Below are 14,626 nucleotides of genomic sequence, written 5' to 3'. Positions count from 1 at the left end.
ACAGAGGTTAGTACGGCCCAGTACATCAATGGGGCCAAGCTTCCTGACATCCAGGACCTATATACTAGGCGGTGTCAGAGGAAGGCCCAAATAATTGTCAACAACTCCAGTCACTCAAGTCATAGACTGTTCTCTGTGCTACCGCACGTCAAGCGGTACCGGAGCACTAAGTCTAGGACCAAAAGGCCCCTTAACAGCTTCTACCCCCAAGCCGTAAAACGGCTGAACAATTAATCAAATGGCCACCTGGATTATTTACATAGCCCCCCCCCCCCCCCTTTTTGTTTTTACACCACTGCTACACTCTGTTTATTATCTATGCGTAGTCACTTTACAAATGACCTCGACTAACTTGTACAACAAGACATTGACTCAGTACCGGTACCCCCTATATATAGCCTCGTTGTTGTTATGAACTGTAATTTCCTTGTGTTACTCTTTTTCTGTCTTTATATTTTTTTCACCTTAGATTATTTAGTAAATAGCCTCGTTATTGATATTTTATTGTTACTTTATTTTATATTTTACTTTAGTTAATTTGGTAAATATTTTCTTAACTCTATTTCTTGAACTTCGTTGTTGGTTAAGGGCTTGTAATTAAGCATTTCACGGTAAGGTCTACACCTGTTGTATTCGGAGCATGTGACAAATAAGATTTGCTTTGATTTGTATTGCAGGTGGATTGGGACGAGGGAATAACCTGCATAGGCCTGGGGTATCCTATCCATCCAGCCACAGTCTTTACACTGGGCGTCCTGAGGAGCTACTGCACACTGGCACCAATTTGAGGTCATGCCTGCAATCTAGGCAAGGAGGAACAAAGCCATGCCCCTAAGAAACAGAGCTGAGGAGTTCAAGCTTGGGATAACAACATTGGCATGAAAGAACCATCAGGTGGATAACGTGTTTGCCTCACAGGTCTCAATGCTATTTAATCTTGTTTCTGTCAGTCACTGTCTTTTTATAGACAGATTTAGACTCTCCTTGGCAGTGTGATGTAGAGATGGATGGAGAGTGTTCAGGGACTAGTTCATCATCCTCCACCTAAACCCTCCAACCGTGAGACTATCCCACACCCCTATTCTTTACGGAGACAATATTGACCTGATCACTGAATCAATTAATTTATCAGTTAATTCATAATTAAAGTGTAAGTGAAAAAGATCAGATGACGCACACATTAAGCAGCTCTCTTGCAGACCATAGATCCCGTTAAGAGGGATGAGACGGGATTTGATAAATGGGGACAAAATATCAAACCAGAACCTATTGGATATTCATTAAGAAGCCTCAGTGGAATGTGTGCGTTTAAGCACTTAATGGCTACTTAAAGCCGACGAGGCAGAGAAAGCGAGAGAGAACGGGGGTAGAAAGAGATGGAGAGGCAGTGGAGACTGAAAGCATTCTGTAAATGGTGTTTGGAGGAATGCCTGTCAAGTCGAACGGGACTTGAAGGGAAATTGGCCAAGGGAGGCCTTTGTCAGGCTGCGTGACATGCCCCCAGTCTTCAAAGCTGTTTTAGGGGAGGAGGGGCATCTCTGAAAGTCACTCTGTGCTGCAGGGTAGTCCTGGTATGAAAGGGGACCCAATGGAGGACCCATTTATTTCCCCTAACACAAGATAGACATGAACAATCCCTCAATAGCGGCACTGATTTGACACTGATTTTTATTCATGTGTCTGCCTGATGTAATATTATATTGGAATTTGGATCACAATGCAAAGATTCCGATATATTGTACAAGATCATGTCAGCAGCGATATCTAGAATATAGATAAATATCCAGGGGTATGAAAACAAGATGATAGTTTATTTGAAATGAAAGAACATTTTACCTTCTTACATACATAGAGGGCTTTGAATAGGGGGCAGCTCTCTTTGAGTAGAGATGACTTAAAATCTTATGACATGGAAATATCTGACACAAAAATCCTAATACTGTACATTTATTTTTCAGTTGAATTTCCACAGCCGTTGAGGTAGCCTGTAACCTGTTCCTAGCACTCATATTGAGCAATATGTTCATAATCATAACAAACATGATATCACACTAATAAACATACTGTAGCAACCTTAACCCAACACCTAGCGACCTCGTCAAGCCTGCTGCTGTCAAGCCAACATCTTTGGGCTACCCCCCGAAATTCACTACATTGGTGTCAGAAGTGCGATGGTGCCCTTGAGGCCACCGGAAAGGCGTGTACATGTGAGGGACTTGGTTTATGAGAAGCAGTTCAATTTAGGTTTCAGATTAAAGGGAACATAAAACTGCTCATACGCTGGTGACTGTTAAGTGCCTTTAAACGGCCTATTCTGACCATATCCATCGAGGAAGCAGACAATGTTCAATCACTTAACAGATGACTGAAACAGTTCTATCCAGTAGTGGTGAGCGGAGAGTAGCTCATAATTTCCTGATGAGGAAAAGTGGCTTACTCAATTGAAGCAATGCACCATACTAATACTCAAACTATCATGCTGATTGAATGCTTATCATGATAAGCACTCTTCAATGTAAAATTATTCCATTAATTGAACCTAACCGCTGTTTTTCATTATAAAACCTTGTCTGTTATTTCCTGAGTGGTCAAATACATCTCTGTTATGACTTGTACCATATGAAAAGGTATTGTGACTATGCTCTCAGTTTGCTATATCTCAGTGCTATTTTCCATTACCACTGCCAAGAAAACACTCTTTCTCTCTATTTGAAAAGAAATGTCAGAGGGGGGCATTGTACAGGTAATTAAATACAAATTCTAGTGTTTTGGAGCTGCCTGAATGTAAATCTCTTCTATTTGAGCTCTTGGGGCAAAATTCATGGTCGGCTTCTTCTCAATTATTAGAGTTTTGAGAAGGAAGAAGACTTAAGTCTGATTTAGTATGCAAGAGATATGCCTCCTTACAAAAGGTCGTTCCACAAAATAAGTCCCTTTTGTGACCCTTTACATATTTTAAGTAAAACATTGATTTTAAAAGCCTGTTATATTAAATGAAGTGTCCTTTAATATAGACCACATTAAAAAACAAATGATATGAATAAAGACTTGCTAAAGTCCTGAAATTCAGCATTTTAACATGTTCCTCTGTGCAGACTCTTGTGACTACTCTGGATATTTTAACCCACTTAACCTCAACATTTCTCCAGGTTTCCACCATCATTGTAAAGCCCTAGTTATGTTGTTGCTTTGACATAGTCATTTCTGAAGATCATAATTATTTAATGTGCTTTGTGATTCATTTTAATGTAAAAAACAAAAATATCCCTCATTTTAAGGTCAACCCTGTTACGTAAACTGAACTCTTGTTTTTTTTTAAATAAATACAAATAAAAAATGAATTTCCTGAACCAACACTTCTAGCTCTGCTGATTTATTGAGGAAAAGGGTCCTTACTATGCCTGTGATATGTGGTTGTCCCAGCTAGCTATATTACGATGAATGCACTAACTGTAAGACGCTCTGGATAAGAGTGTTTGCTAAATGACTAAAATATAAAATATACATGCAAAATATGGTGAAACTATTTATGTTTAAAGGGAAAATCCAAAAAGTATACATCTATTTTTTTTCAATAGTTCACTGATACAGTCCCAAAATGTTTGCATGTCAGCAGTCAAGTTTTCAAGATATTGTACTTACAAGAAACAAAGTATCACCGGCCACATCATCATTCTGAATTAAGGTTTTGGTGAGTCCGAACATAACCAAATTGAAACAGCCATAGAGGAAAAATCACACCATCTCTGATACTTTCTCCTCTGTGCTTTAATTGGGCTTTGACCCGGTATGCAGCATTCCTCTCTCATCCTGACTGTTTCTTATTTCATCACAGGCACAGTTGAGAGCATGCCGCAGCTCCCAGTCTTTCTCACCGTTTTCCGTTGGGACTGCCTGCACCGCACTGAGCCATAATGAAAGGCACAGCCAGCTGTGCCGGCCGGCAATATGGCTCTTTCATCAAGTTAAACCGAGCTGACGCCTGCTCCTCAATTATTAAACGTTCACCGAAATGAGCAACAACATAACATAGAAAAAAAACTTCAACAGACCCCCTTTAGTACTTTGCAGAGAACAGGGAGAAGAGTGTCTGTGTTTGAGGGGATGAGATTCACATTGTCACTGTAATCGGGAGAAACACATTTGTACTTCAAATCACTGCCATGTTTCCATGGAAAAAAATAAAGTACAGGGCTTGAGATCCACTTACGGGAAAATCTATGCATTGTCGGAGAGAAACTCAGATTGAATTAAATGAAGTTCCAATCAGAAATAATATGCCAGCCTTTAAAGTTGAGTTAATCACACTGCAGGTAATAAGAGGTCTTTCTATCTCCATGGATTAAGGGCATAACGCGTTGACAGAGTGCAAAAATAATTAGTTACGCAACAGCTCTCCTTGTCATGGAGTTGCTTTGCCAGCCAGAGGAATTATAATGAATAGCTTGGTAGCTTGGTGCCTATAGGTGATTCATGTCATATTTCTGAAATAACTAATGAAACGTTAGGCATATAGAAATGACTAGAAAAGGTTTTGAGCAGAATAAAAATTTGACATCGGTGCCATGGGAGTTCTGATATTAAATAAACGCCTTATTCCTTCAATACAATTAATGATGTTGGAGGTTTACGGAGCAAAAATCTAAACTCTTGATAAAAGAATTGAGCAAACTGCAGTCAGCAGAAAGGCTAATGTTGAATGTGATAATTAATATGGATAACATGGGCTCTGTGGACTTGTTTTGTTTTGCAGCACTGTCATGGAATCATTCATTCAACCTGTAAAACCACTGAGTGTGTCAATTCATTTCCTCATTATACAAACCAAACATTTACAGGGTTTTAATTTTTGCTTCCTGTAATCTTTGGTTCCTTCCAGTGGAGTGTAATAAACAGATTACTTTCTGTAATTTTTTTCCTTCCAAAACAGTTCCTCTCTGAACATAAATAATCCCCTTTTACGAAATCACTTCAGGTGAATATCCTGTTATAAAACAGCACATCTGTGTAGGAAAACATGCTTCCTGAGATCAAACGCAGACGCGGTGCGATGGCTGGTGATTGTAATTACCCTGGTATTGGGTATAAATAGGTGCCTCATCTTGGCAGGCCGGGGGGATCCATCCGCATTAATGAGCATTTCATATGATTTGGGATTACACATATCGCTATGGCTCTTTTGAGATTACCATAAATCTTCCCAAAACAGGCGGGAGCTAATGCCCCTTCCACTATGCCCTCTACTATTTTACTAAACAGACTGTTGAGTTAAGTGGCTAAAGAGATTAGGCTAAAGAGGGTCGTAGCTACTGCAGCCTGGCAGGCAGGTGGACCATGTGGCTCGTACAGGGCCAATGAGGAAGTGAAATAAACCACCAGTAATGGGCATGCAGCCATGCAGACTGGGACATCTTCTACTCTGCCACATAAGAGGACAGGGAGCTGTTATGGGGCATCCAACTGATGTTGATCAATACCTCATTAATCCATGTTGTGATTTGGCTTGAATCGATTTGGAGTTTGTTTTTTTGGCATCTCATGAGGTGGAGAGCTAACCTTTCCAGTTTAGGCAAGACGGGGAACGCTAGTGGCCTTAAGCTAACCCCTGCCCTGTCTTTCATTTTGGCCTTGAAAGAAAAGCACCTACAGTATGGACGAAACATGCACACACACACACAGACATTCACTTACACACATTGAGTGTACTACACATAATAAACACTTGTACAATCATACACAAACAAACACATATACAGTACCAGTCAAAAGTTTGGACACACCTACTCATTCAAAGGTTTTTCTTTATTTTTACTATTTTCTACATTGTCCTGTTGAAAAACAATTGATAGTCCCACTAAGCGCAATCTAGATGGGATGGCGTATTGCTGGAGAATGCTGTGGTAGCCATGCTGGTTAAGTGTGCCTTGAATTCTAAATAAATCACTGACAGTGCCACCAGCAAAACACCCCCACACTATCATACCTGCTCCTCCATGCTGCACGGTGGGAACCACACAGGCAGAGATCATCCGTTCACCTACTCTGCGTCTCACAAAGACACGGCAGTTGGAACCAAAACTCTCAAATTTGGACTCATCAGACCAAAGGACAGATTTCCACTGGTCTAATGTCCATTGCTCGTGTTTCTTGGCCCAAGCAAGTCTCTTCTTATTATTGGTGTCCTTTAGTAGTGGTTTCTTTGCAGCAATTCGACCATGAAGGCCTGATTCACGCAGTCTCCTCTGAACAGTTGATGTTGAGATGTGTCTGTTACTTGAACTCTGCAGCAGAGGTAACTCTGGGTCTTCCATTCCTGTGGCGGTCCTCATGAGAGCCAGTTTCATCATAGCGCTTGATGGTTTTTGCGACTGCACTTGAAGAAACTTTCAAAGTTCTTGAAATTTTCCGCATTGACTGACCTTCAAGTAATTACCTTAAAGTAAGAATGGACTGTCATTTCTCTTTGCTTATTTGAGCTGTTCTTGCCATAATATGGACTTGGTCTTTTACCAAATATGGTAATCTTATGTATACCACCCCTACCTCGTCACAATACAACTGATTGGCTAAAATACATTAAGAAGAAAATAAATTCAACAATTTAACATTTAACAAGGCACACCTGTTAATTTAAATGCATTCCAGGTGACTACCTCATGAAGCTGGTTGAGAGATACCTTTGATGACAGCTTTGCACAATCTTGGCAAAGGGTGGCTACTTTGAAGAACATAAAATATAACGTATATTATGATATGTTAAACACTTGTTTGGTTACTACATTATTTCATAGTTTTGATGTCTTCACAATTATTCTACAATGTAGAAAATAGTAAAAATAAAGAAAAACCCCGGAATGAGTAGGTGCGTCCAAACTTTTACTGGTTCTGTATATCAAATCATCCAGTGAGCCATGCCATAATGTCGTAGCAATGACTTGTGTGAGACCTTGAAGCAGGAACAGTGTGCAAGTATACAGGATCTGTCACTGGAGCCATAGAAAAAGTGTGTACATGATTAAGAATTGTGCTTCAAAACACTGCTGAAGTGTAACGCTGAACAAAAATAAGCTGATTGGCAAATAAACTATACACACAAAAAAGTGAACAAAATGCATTTAAGCCAATAACACATGTGGCAGTGCAATAATGTAGCTCTCTGAACCTGAGCTAGGTTACCATTGCCTCCTGGTTCTAAATGTCGTTTTCATGTTTCCAGTGTCCAATTCGATTTATGAATGAAAACTGCAGAAATAATTGGAAACATTCAAAGTTCTAAGTCGAGCGTGTTATGAACCAAGAGTCAAGGGTGCTTAGCCCTGATTCAAAGTCTCTCTACACAGTTCATGCCTGAAAAAGGATTTACCTCTCTCTCTTGAGCCTTTGTGTTTTTGCTTTTTGGGTTTTGTTTTTAAAGGCTGATGCGATGGGTCATACCTCGCATTCCCTGGAGCCGGAGATGGTGCAGGTGCAGGAGCCAGTCCCGTTGCCCAGCACCTCCAAGCCATCCGGGGTGGCGGCTGGATTGTAGCTCATGTAATACTCCTGCAGCTGGGAGCTCAGGTTTTGCTCAGGCTCCGGGCTCTTTTTCCGCCGCTTGCGGCCCACCACAGAGCGCTGCTGCAGGAGCCGTGCCGCATTCGGGTAGCGCCTCCATAACACGTAGATGACGGTGAGGACGAGTGACATGGTGAAGAAAAGTGCCACGCTGCCCACCACCACCTTGTGGAAGGACATGTGCTCCGGCTCTGGGGGCTGAGTCACCACCAGGCTGCGGAGGGAGGGCGGAGCCCGGGGAGGGGAGTCTCTGGGGTCAATCCTTACCCGGCTGGGAAAAGTAGGCCGGGGGGGGGACTGAGGCCGAGGTGGGGGTAGGGGGGCCAGGGTGATAGGTGGAAGCAGGGGTGGAAGTGGGCTGGTGGGGGCAGGGGTTGGGTCAGGTGTCGTTTCAATGAAATCCGGGGTTGGTGAAGGGGTTTCTGTCTGGAAGTAATCAGTTTCCTCACAAATGCCATTGTTCCTCGTAGCCTCCATGATCTTCTCTCCCTGGAGCTGCTTTGGGCTGCTGCATATCATGGTCGTGTCTTTAGTGCCACGAAAGTTCCTCAGCCAGGCCACCAGGGGGCAGATGCCTGTCCCACAGTCCCACACGTTACCTGCAAGGTTGATAGAGTTCAGGGAGATCCATGCAGACACTGCCTCCTGGGACACGTTGGACAGCTTGTTGGACTCCAGGTTGAGGGTCTGGAGGTTAGGCAGGCAGTGGAACACGGCAGGGTCCAGGGTCTGGATCTCATTGCCAGACAGATCCAGTTTCTGCAGTGTGTGCCAAGTCCAGGGAAGGCCCTGGTTGACTGCTCGGATGCGGTTCCACTGCAGGTAGAGCGCCCGCAAGTTAGCAAGACGTGGAAACAGAAAGAAGTTGATCCGGGAGAACTGGTTGTGCTCCAGGTGCAGCTCCATGAGCCTCTGTAACCCCAGGAAAGTGGTCCTGGTGAGGGCCCGGAGTCGGTTGTAGCCCAGGTCCAGAAACTCCAGGCTGCGGCATTCGAGGAAGGCCCGGATGGGGACTATGGTGAGGCCGTTGGAGCGCAAGTGGAGGTTCTGCAGCTTCTTCAGGCCATGGAACTGCCCCGGCTGAAGCACCTGCAGCTTGTTGTAGGACAGGTCCAGGCTGCGGAGGTTGGGCACCCCGTGGAAGGTGGCGTTGTGGAGCTGAGAGATCTTGTTGGAGCTGAGGATCAGCTCTTTAAGCCTGCGAACCCCCTGGAAGACCCGACTGTCTAGAGAAGAGATCTGGTTGTGGTCCATGTAGAGCCAGAGGAGCTGGTTGAGGTGGGCAAACTGGTAGGGGAGCAGCGTGTGCAAGTCGTTGTAGCGAAGAGAGAGGCCCTGGCAGCCCACTGAGATGTTCTCAGGGACGTCCAAGAAGCCAGCTGACTCGCAGTGGACTATCTTCCCCTCACAACGGCAGCTGTGAGGGCAGGTGCGTTCACCAGAGCAGAGCGGCAGCATGGCCTGGAGCACGAGGAGCAGGAGGAGGATGAGGTGCGCCGGTCGTCCATCACACAGCCTGGAACCTACAGATAGAGAGACAGAGAGAGAGAAGAAGCAGTCATGTTAGAGAGGATTTTTTTACTAATGTTGATCCATGGAAATACCCATAAAAGGATAAATACTAATAATTGTATAGTTAAATTAGAGTATGTTTATGATGGCCACATTCTAGAAAGCTCCGTACATTGTAAAAGGACATTCTGAAAATGTTTTGATTTGAAATGAATGCATATACTGTAAGTAAACACTTATACATCCTGTTTTTAGATTCACGTTGTAATCAATTTTAAATGTATGAGAGATGAGTACATTATGTATCCCATACCTTCAAGGTCTGTTGCTAGACAGCAGTGAAAAAACATGCCTACTTCATTTGCTATGACAAAGTGCACCCACAAAATGTTTGTTTTGGGTAACTGGTGTGCTCTCTTTTCACCCGGTAAACCTGTGCAGGGGTCTTTGTCTTCTGTTACAGCTTTTTACATTTCTAATGCTGAAGCAGACATCACACAGACTAAGCACCGGTCCTGATAAACAGGAGACAAGACACTACAAATAACACCCCTCTGTGATTCAACGCTTTGATCCTATTCTTTCTTTGCTTTGTTCTCTTTGTGCAGCAGACTGTAACGGGTTGTCCCCATTTTAAACCGTTTGCTGGGAAACAAGAACACCCGTAGATTCAGCTCTAATTGAGACACATTGCTGCCTGCTGTGTGATGTCGTCCCTTTGCACATAAAGACAGCGTGAAGTGACTGTGAGCAAAACGGCTGTGCAGGCAGGCTGAGGTAGCAACAGGATGGGGCTGTTCAGCTGAGCTCTCTCCTTAGACACACTCCGAACTGACACCTTATTCTAGTCTCTGGCCTGGTTGGTTTGGCAGTGGAAGGAACCACATACTAGGGAGAATGGGGGGGGGGGGGGGGGGGGGGGAGTACTCTGGACTGGTTTGACAGTGGAAGGAACCACTTACTAGGAAGAATGGGGGTGTACTCTGGGCTGGTTTGACAGTGGAAGGAACAACTTACTAGAGAGAATGAGGGGTATAATGATGTATCCCTTTTTCTCCCCAATTTCGTGATATCCAAATTGGTTGTTACAGTCTTGTCCCATTGCTGCAACTCCCGTACGGACTCATGAGAGGTGAAAGTTGAGAACCATGCGTCCTCCGAAACAACCCCATCAAGCCGCCACACTGCTCGCTTCTTGACACACTGCTCGCTTACCCCGTCAGCCAGCCACACCAATGTGTTCGAGGAAACACCATACAGCTGGCGACAGAAGTCGCCCGCCACAAGGATTTGCTAGAGTGCGATGGGACAAGGACATCCTGGCCAGTCAGACCCTCCGCTAACCCAGACGACGCTGGGCTACTGCGATGCAGTGCTTTAGACTGCTGCACCACTCGGGAGGCCCCATACTCATTGATTCTTCATTAATATAACTTATAAATGCCTCATGAGTTTAGTTAAACTGTCACACACCATGAGAAGCCAAAATAAAAGCATATTTTACCACAATGTTTGTAAACAATGTAAATGTAAACAAACACTGCATAGCCTTAAAACATGGTTAAAACTATCATTTTGAAATCATGGATGGTCAAATCAAATCAAAGTTTACTGATCACGCAAACAGATTTGAAGACGTTATCGCAAGTGTTTCTCGCTCCAACAGTTTAGTTATAACTAGAAATCCAAAACAATACACAAAATCCAACAGTAAAAAGGAATACATTAAGAAATATCAGAACGAGCAATGTCAGAGTCCGGAATATATATAAAATGGTGTGTATGAACAGTATAGAAAAGGTGTGTACAGCAGTAGTTATATAGGATGAGCCATGACTAGGATACAGTATTAACACATTATTAAAGTGAACAGTGTTCAATGACTCTATGTACATAGGGAAGCAGTCTCTAAGGTACCGGGTAGAGTACCTAGTGGTAGCTGGCTAGTAACAGTGACTTAGGTTTAGGGCAGGGTACTGGGCGGATGCCGGCTATTGGTGACTGTCTGATGGCCTGGAGATAGAAGCTGTTTCTCAGTCTCTCTGTCCCAGCTTTGATGCACCTGTACTGGTCTCTACCTTCTAGATGGTAGCGGGGTGAACAGGCTGTGGTTCTGGTGGCTGAGGTCCTTGATGATTTTCTTGGCCTTCCTGTGACACAGAGTGCAGTAGATGTCCTGGAGGGCAGGCAGTGTGCCCCCGGTGATCCACCCCTTGTAGAGCCCTGCGGTTGTGAACGGTGCAATTGCCCTACTGGGCGGTGATACAGCCCGACAGGATGCTCTCAATGGTGCATCTATAGAAATGTATGGGGGTCTTACGGGCCAAGATGGATTTCTTCAGCTTCCTGTGGTTGAAGAGGCACTGAGAGGCTGTTTATCAGTCTCTTGTACCCAGCTTTGATGCATCTGTACTGTCTCTGCCTTTTAGATGGTAGTGCTTCCTCTCCTCTGCAGCCCTGTCGATGTGGATGGGATCGTGCTTTCTCTGCATTCTCCTGCAGAGAAAGCTCCTTTGTTTTGCTTATTTTTCTGGCACCACTCTGCCAGGGGTCTCACCTCCTCCCTGTAGGCTGTCTCGTTATTGTTGGTAATCAGGCCTATCACTGTTGTGTCGTCAGCAAACTTGATGATTGAGTTGGCCACGTAGTCATGTGTGAACAGGGAGTACATGAGGGGCCTGAGCACTTACGCTTGTGGGGCCCCCGTGTTGAGGATCAGCGTAGCAGAGGTGTTGTTGCCGACCTTCTTCACTTGGAGTTGGCCCATCAGGAAGCCCATGACGCAGTTGCACAAGGAGGGGTTTAGACCCAGGGTCCCTGAGCTTAATGGTGGGCTTGAAGGCTGAGCTGTAGTTGATGAGCAGCATTCTTACAAAGGTATTTCTCTTGTCCAGATGGGATAGGGCAGTGCAATGGCGATTGCGACGTCCATGGATCTGTTGGGGTGGTATGTGAATTGTAGTGGGTCTTGGATGTTGGGTATGGTGGAGGTGATATGTTCCTTAGCTAGCCTATCAAAGCACTTCATGATGACAGATGGCTTCACAAAAAAAACTGGAATGAGTAGTTGTGTCCAAACTTTTGACTGGTACTGTACGTCTCGTGTCTGAGCCGCTGAATTGCGACTCACTCACTATACTGTGGTTTTGCCTCTTTGATTGCCTTACAGAGGTTATAGATGGTGTGTTTGTACCCATCCATGTTCCCAGTCACCTTGCCATGGTTGAATGTAGTGGTTTGCACTTTCAGTTTTGTGAGAATGCTGCCATCTATTCACAGTTTTCCCAGTCCACGTGATCAAAACAATCTTGAAGCATAGATTCCAAGTGGTCAGACCAACGTTGAACAGTCCTTACTTTGTGTGCTTCCTGCTTAAGTTTCTGCCTATAGGTGAGGAGGAGCAGAATGTATGCAATGGCTACAGTGCGGGGGAGGGCCTTGTAGCCATCCCTGAAGGGAGAGTAGCAATGATTCAGTCCATGATGCGCGTGTAGGACAGGAGGTGTCTTGATAGAATTTCGGGAGCTTTTTCCTCAGATTTCGTTTATTAAAGTCCCAGGTTACAATACATATGGCCTCAGGATACATGGTTTCCAGTTTGCACATAGTCCAGTGTAGTTCCTTTAGAGCCATTGTGGTGTTGTCTTGGGGAGGAATATACACGGCAGTGACAATGACCAAAGAAATTATCTTGGGAGGTAATGTGGTCGGCATTTGATGGTGAGAAATTCCAAATCCGGAGAGCAAAAGGACTTGAATTCCTGTACGCTACCACAATCACACCATGAGTTGGTAATAATGAAACAAACCCCTTTGCCTTTCTTTTTCCCAGAATGTTTGTTCTTCCTGTCCCGGGGATAATATATCCGGCGAGACCCATGATTCCGCAAAACAGAGTATGTTACAGTCCCTGTCGTCTGTCTCTCTGTAAGGGGATCTTCACCCTGAGATCGTCTACTTTAGTGTCCAGGGACTGAACGTTAGCAAGTAATATACTTAGCAGTGGTGGACGATATGCACGCCACTTGAGTCTGACTAGGGTTCTACTTCTTCTTCCTCTTTTCCGGCGTCAGCGTTTCATTGCAGTCCCCGGGATGAATAGAGTTGCCTCAGGAAGTTCAAACAAAGGGTCCAGTTCAGGGAAGTCAAATTTCTGGTGAGTGACCACCGATCTAATATCCAAAAGTTATTTTCAACTGTAGGTAATAATACAAGTAAAGTTCTGAGCAAACAATGTAAGAAAAAACACACACAAAACAAATACTGCAAAGTTGTCTTGGAGCTAGAAACAGGGTGAACATGTCTATCAGCACCATCTTGTGATATTACAGTTCTTTCATCCATTGCTCTGTCTATGAATTTGAATGTTGTTACATTTCTCTAGACCCATCCCTCAGATTTATACAAAAACAGAGGCGGGATGCCCGCTTTGTGATTCAATTAAGGATTATAGCCTCAGACATGTCATTGGATTCCCTTGAGCACTGATGTGTGTCCGTGAAGTGGCCCCTTCAGCTGAATTGCTGCTTCAGTTATCAAGGAGGTCTGTAGTCTACGGATGGTGGCTGCGTGTGAGATCAGATGCTCTGCACAGTACATTGACATGGTGCCTAGGCTTGGGCAGTATACCGCTGTATATACAGTATACCGGGGTATTTGGAAATAGCAATGGGATGGTTTTTCAATACCATTTAAACTATTAATTAGTACTAAAAATGTACTTGAATATTTGTAGCTACTTGTAATGTAAATACCTAGTCAACTTGTGCAATACGTTAGGAGATAAAGCAGATTGTGTTTTTCATTTCACCTTTCACATTATTTTTTTCAATTTGAACCCTACCGGTAGTTTTACAAGCACACTAGGACAAGAGACCAGATCCTTGTGAGTCAGTCACTGCAGCACACGCCAGGTGATCTGCCTACAGTATGGATTCGTATAACTATTAAGTTAACTGTCTAAAATGTGCTAAATGCTCTGCAGTTGTGCATTTGGTTTGCTTATTTTGTAGCTAGTTGTCTAGCTAAGTGGTTAGCTTCTTGCAAAATCAAGCTTCTCTTGGTAACAGCAGGGAATCCCCTCCCTTGCTATCTAATATTTGTTTTGTGTGCAGCAAACTCTGAATAGTATTTTTTAGTTATTTGTATAACTTTAGGAGCTGGGATGTCTGTCCTGCAAAGAGTTTGTCAGAGACTGTATAAAATGATTGCAATGCACTCTTTAGCATTTAGCTAGCATTCGCTATAGAATTGTACATGTACTTGTTAGTGTTGCTAATCTTCGGATTACAGTGGCACAGTGGGGATTGAAAATAGCACCCCTTGTGTTCAGTGCCGCTATTACCAAGTATGCTGAGATGGCAAAATGTCAGTATGAAGGTATGACAAGTCTAATGTGGCCCCTGATCAGAGCAGCCAATTTTCTAGAGCAGTGTTCCTCACTCGATATCCGTGAGGACATAAAGGTGCAACTATTATCTATTGACTGTCCTAAATACCACACCATGCCACTGATGAATGCTAGATAACATGCCCTCAAGGACTTGTGAACAATGAAACT

The 14,626-nt window shown here is 43.8% G+C and overlaps 1 protein-coding gene across 2 annotated transcripts in view; it reads right to left on the bottom strand.

The window, feature by feature from the left end:
- LOC110509867 (leucine-rich repeat transmembrane neuronal protein 4) overlaps positions 1-14,626 on the bottom strand; it is a 59,015-nt gene that overhangs the window by 29,065 nt on the left and 15,324 nt on the right. The window contains exon 2 of one of the 2 annotated variants that reach the window (XR_002471504.3): positions 7,364-9,077. Coding sequence is in view for 1 of the 2 variants with exons in the window: in XM_021591046.3 (XP_021446721.1) it covers positions 7,435-9,077 (1,643 nt within the window). In the remaining variant the exon portion in view is untranslated. The remainder of the gene's footprint in view (positions 1-7,363; positions 9,078-14,626) is intronic. The other variant, XM_021591046.3, reaches the window with a different exon arrangement.

This window comes from Oncorhynchus mykiss, chromosome 29 (assembly GCF_057628025.1).
Source record: "Oncorhynchus mykiss isolate SJ-2025 chromosome 29, ASM5762802v1, whole genome shotgun sequence".
Lineage (NCBI taxonomy): Eukaryota > Metazoa > Chordata > Actinopteri > Salmoniformes > Salmonidae > Oncorhynchus > Oncorhynchus mykiss.
Note: the sequence above shows the minus strand (reverse complement) of the source record. Positions and strands in the feature narration are given on the sequence as shown.